Consider the following 5,449-nt stretch of genomic DNA (forward strand, 5'->3'; position numbering starts at 1 on the left):
GAGTTTGACCATGTTCGTGTTCAAATCCTTAGGAGAGAAAAGCTGCCACCTTTGGGTGAAGTCTTTTCTACTGTTCGGGCTCAAAAAAAGCATACGCTTAGTCATGTTGGAGTCTCTGCAAACCAAGGATCTGCCAGGTATCAAGGAAGACTAATGGAAGAAAAACAACCATGGGAGGACAGATTGATTGCATCAAGCCATCCAATAAAGATTGTCTTTAGTGCACATTTTGTAAGAAGCCATGCCACAGATAGAAAACTAATTCAAGCTTCATTGAAAAGTACTTAGTTAGAATAGTGGATTTAAGGGACAAGCACAATAGTCAGTGAACATTCCTAGAATGATAGATTAGTCCCAAGATAGCTTCATTAATAGTGACGAACTTGGTGGACTGAGTAAGGAAGAAATTCAGAAGTTGAGAAGTTTTATCCATTCCTTTTCTAGCTCTAATTCTGCATACTCTTTAGCCACTTTTGCTTATTCCTTTAATGCTTATGAAAGTCCACATCTTACTTCATGGATTATTAACTCCGGAGCAATCAACCACATGACATCGTGTCCCACATTTTTTTAGAACTTATAAACCTCTTTTGGGAAATAAGGGGATTGTTTTTGCGAATGGCTCTCATATTTCTATTGTTGGTCATGGCAACATCAATCTCGTCCCAAATATTTTGTTAACCAATGTTCTTCATGTTCCCAACCTATCCACCAACCTTTGTCCATCAGGCAAATTACTAAATCTTTGAACTACATTGTTTTCTTTTTACACACATTGTATTTTTCGAGACCAGACTTCAAGGAGGAGGATTGGACTTACTAAGGTTAAGGATGGACTCTACTACTATCTTGAGGCAACGAGCACTTCTAATGCATCAAGGAAACAATTGGCTCTCTCACAATATACCTATTCTCATGTTACTTCCCAGATCTTACTACATTGTTAATTTGGCCATCCCATCTTAAAAACTATGTTTCCCACTTTATTTCACAATGTAACTCTTGACTATCTTCATTGTGAAGTCTGTGAACTTGCTAAACATCATGAAACTTCTTTTCCATTAGTTAAAAAATGCCTCATTTCCCCTTTTCATTAATTCATAGTGATGTGAGGGGTCTTTCATGGGTTTGTAACTGCACTAAAGCTAGATGATTTGTTTCCTTCATTTATGATTGCACTAGAGTCTATTGGATTTACCCCCCTGAAAGATAAATTTTAAGTTTCCACTATTTTTTCCATTTTCTACCAAATGATCAATACCCAATTCGGGGTGTGTATAAAACGATTTCAATTGGATAATGCCAAGGATTACTTCAACCAATGTCTAATCAATTCTTTCTAAAAGAAGTCATTATTCACGAGTCTTATTCTGTAGACACCCCCTAACAAAATGGTGTATTTGAAAGGAAAAATCGTCACCTCTTATATGCCACTTGTTCTTTGTTATTTCAGTCTTGTATACCTAAATAATTTTGGGGGGAAGCCATGCTCACTACAACTCATTTGATTAATCGTGTATCCTCTCAATCTCTTGGCAACAAGAGTCCTATTTGGCTCTTAGTGCAACACTACCAATCTGTCCCCATTTCATCCACTTTGTCTTTAAAGGTTTTCGAGTGCACAACCTATGTACATCTTTATCTACATAGCCATCCTTGGGCGCCCAAGTGTATCTTGTCTATTCTAACACTCATAAAGGATATAAGTGTTATCATCCATCCACTCATAAATTCTTTGGCTCCATGGATGTTACCTTTCACAAATATATCATTTTTTTCTTCTTTCCTCACCCTCATATTTAGGGGGAGCGCTATTGTAAAGATGAAGATCTCCTTCTTAACACCCATCTAAACCTTTCCTCTTCTCCTTCATCCTCTTAACAACCTAGCCAATCTTTTTCAACCCCTTCACCTGGATCCCTTGCATCTCAACATTCCACCTTATCTTTTTCAACTATACCAATAATTGATAAACTCATAATTTTATATTTTTATGCTCTTTGCATTTAGTCTGTTTAACATGTTTTGTCTTATGATGCTCATTTGTGATGATCTTTTATGTATAAGACATTAGTGGCAAAATTTAATAAATTATGTTTTAAAATTTAAAAATTTTCGTCCTTATTATCACATATTTTTATTTAATTTTTCTTGCACTATTTTTTTTATTTAAAAAGTCTATATGAATTTTATAAATTGATTTTTTTTTTGTAGAAAAGGCAAAGGAAATTAATTGGCACAATTTGAAATGAATTGAAAGATGCAATCAATTGGAGTCCCATGATATTATTTTTAAATTGAGATTTGGAAGCCTTTAAATAAATTGGAGAATGGGCCATACTTGATTTAATATATATATATATATATATATATTCAAGCAAAAGGAAAACTGTGAAGAAGTTCAAAAGGGCCCAAATATAATATTCAATTGAAGGCGAATTGGCAATTGGAAGTATGAAGATAAGGAATTGCAATTTAACTTGAATTGAAGTGGGCCTATGGAAAGAATTGGAGATGGGGTAGGGTGCTACACATGACACATATATATAACATATTATATTAGAAAGGCAATTGGAGAATGCACGGAGAGAAGAAGAACGAAGCAGCAGTGGCAGAAAAAAAAAACTTATTAGTTGATTGAATTTTGCTGTTTACAACTAAACTGAATTCAAAATTCCTAATTGTTATGATATTTAGTTGAAGTAGCAATTAAGCAAAACAATTATAATCTCAATTTTTATTACTTATTTAGAAGAAATATATAATGAATTAAATAATCTGATGCTTGTCAATTATTATTCATTTTTAATTCTTTCTTAGTTCGTAATGCTATCAGTAAATTCATGAAGATTGCTTAATACCAATTGGTTTATTAACAAGGATTAATTTGGGTGCTAGCTCCAGATTAATTAAATTAGAGAAAGTAAAGTTTGTCTCCCTTGTTAATAATTTTTGGTTAAATATTTTATTATAAAAAATATATCTATTAAAGATCAATGATCAATTTACAACTATGAGTAATTTTCCTTGAATTAATATTGTCTCCAATTAAATTTTGTTACTCAATTCTATTTCTTTTAAATTATTCTTTTATCAATTAATTTATAGCATTAACCCCTCCCATTTTTTTTTATTAATTTATTATAATGTTAAATTTGATTGACTAGTCTATGTAGATCAAGCTTTTACTTATCATTACTATTAATTGTAAGTAAAATAACTTTATTATTTGGTGCATCATCAGTGATCTTTCTTACTCTGTAAATCTCTACATGTATATATGGTGATTCGCTCTACTGTATGCATATAAAAAACGATTAGAGCTTTTCACGTGTGTGTGTGTGTGTATATGTATATTTATGATCAAGCCAAATCAGTCGATGATTCAATGTTGATATTCATTAAGAGATTCCATCAGCTGAAGCGTATGGCTCCATGATGAATAATCCCAAGTTGTAAAGCTTTCCACAAAAACTGCAACAAGAAGATCCCAATCCTCTCTCTCCGCAGACAGCAGTTGTGAGAAAGTGCAGCATCTCCTTCTCACAAGACGCGTTCATGATCTCTGCAGCTGAAGATCATCCATCCATGGCTGTCGGAGTAAACAACATGGCAGCGGGGGGCAGAGAACGAAACAAAGAAAAGATATAAGCTGTTTAAATAAAGAGAATTTTCTTCCTTCAGCTCTCTTGAATATCAAAATTCAACTTTAATAATTGTTTCAGTTCAGTAGGGAACATAAGGTATACAGACATCAATACCTCCAACCACAATTAGAAATGCATCTCTCCCCTCCCGAACAGAACAAACTGGGAAAGTCGGTATCTACAATTGAGAACCATCCAAATAGCTCTCTCTCTCAAATATCATTTTAAGTTCCTCAACTAGATTATCATCGAATTATACCTGATAATCCCAAATATTTTCAGAGAGTAAACACAGCTAATAGAACCAAACGGCCACCGGACCCAATTAATCAACTTTGTTATTCTTTTCATAGAAATTTTATCCATATAATACCAGCAGCAGCTAGGCATAACAGCGCATATGTAATGTAGTACAGGCAGGTTGACCGAACCAGAAATAAAGCTCCTCCATTGTCGTCCATGTTTTAACTTAGTAGAATAATCCTCCACTGGCTACGGAAATCATTACCTGCCGCTGCCGCTAGATAATAACATTGGCAGCTCAAACAAGAGAGAAGAGGCTATTGATTTGTGGTTCGACACCAGCAGAGAACACTTCAAAAACATTACATGCTCCAGCAGCAAGCATAGCATTCTTTAGACATGATTTTCCTGCAAGTGCCTTTTCTGATCCCTCTCAGAATGACCCAGTCTGGCCAACTTGTTTCTATCTTCTGGAAATTCATGGTGACTATGATGGTGGGACGACCCAGAAGAGACGTAATCATAACGTTGCTTTCCCTCAAATGCTCTATCTGGTGGACTCCCAGCCCTTCTCTTTCGGCTGCTGCTGCTCAACTTTGGCGATCTATATCCATGGGCAGCATCATCGAACGCTGCCACCTCCCCTTCTTCCACATTTTCAAAATCTTGTCCATGTGAAGATGACTGCCCTCTTGTTCCTAGGTGGTGTCCATCTCCAGAATCATCTTGATGCTTCCCATGATGGGTGTTGTCATGATCTGTCCAGTTTGATGACTTTGACCAGCCTTGCCTCCTCTCCCGCTTCATCTTATCACTCTCTGCAGCTAATTCAATGCCATCCTCCAGTTCTCTTTCAATGAGATCATCCTCGTCCATCACGTCTGTTTTCCGAGCTATCTCACCACGGGACTTCTTTCTTTTCTCCAGAGCAGCCTTTACCTTGTCTTTGTCAATCTTTTTAATAGCTTCTTGGGGTGATTGGCCAACTGTCCCATCTCTGTAATCCAGATGTCGGCCATGGTATTTGTCCTTGAATTCCCCCACTTCTCGTGCTTCGCTTCTCACAACATTTCTTTCTTGATCTTCTTCACCACGTCCTGAGCCAATCCTGTAACTATTCTGGACTTCCCCCATGTTTTCCAGGTAAAGTGATTGCTCTGATTCATGATGTTGATTGACAACCTCACCATCTCCTCTGTGATCTGACACACTCTTTACCTCAGCGCTCCCATAGTCATTAATCCGGTTTTGGGTGACTTTTGGAGGCCCGCCATGATTATCAGTGTATGAATGATCAGGAACTGGCTTAGATGATGCTGGCTTCAAGGTTCCAGGCTTTGAAATAGCACCACCACCCTGAGAATTACTATTATTTGTTGCATGTTCCTCATTGCCAGTAGGAGCTTTTGTAGGGGGCCGATGGCTGATGCCTGCTCCAGGACTTCCTTCTACTTCACTTGCCTGAGAAGGTGCTGCTCTATTCTGCTCATACAGTTCCAACATTTGATTACTAACCTCTGCACAGAAAGAACAATTGGGATTTAGAAGCAATATCTTAC

General features: G+C 36.6%; 1 protein-coding gene across 2 annotated transcripts in view; it reads right to left on the reverse strand.

Annotated features, from left to right (window-relative positions):
- Positions 1-3,685: 3,685 nt before the first annotated feature.
- The window catches only part of LOC127794272 (cyclin-T1-3-like), a 36,409-nt gene continuing 34,645 nt past the window's right edge, over positions 3,686-5,449 (reverse strand). For both annotated transcript variants that reach the window (XM_052325247.1, XM_052325248.1), the window contains one exon: positions 3,686-5,407. In XM_052325247.1, the coding sequence (XP_052181207.1) occupies positions 4,284-5,407 (1,124 nt within the window). In that variant the 3' untranslated portion in view covers positions 3,686-4,283. The remainder of the gene's footprint in view (positions 5,408-5,449) is intronic.

The sequence above is a fragment of the Diospyros lotus genome, chromosome 2 (assembly GCF_014633365.1).
Source record: "Diospyros lotus cultivar Yz01 chromosome 2, ASM1463336v1, whole genome shotgun sequence".
Taxonomy (NCBI): domain Eukaryota; kingdom Viridiplantae; phylum Streptophyta; class Magnoliopsida; order Ericales; family Ebenaceae; genus Diospyros; species Diospyros lotus.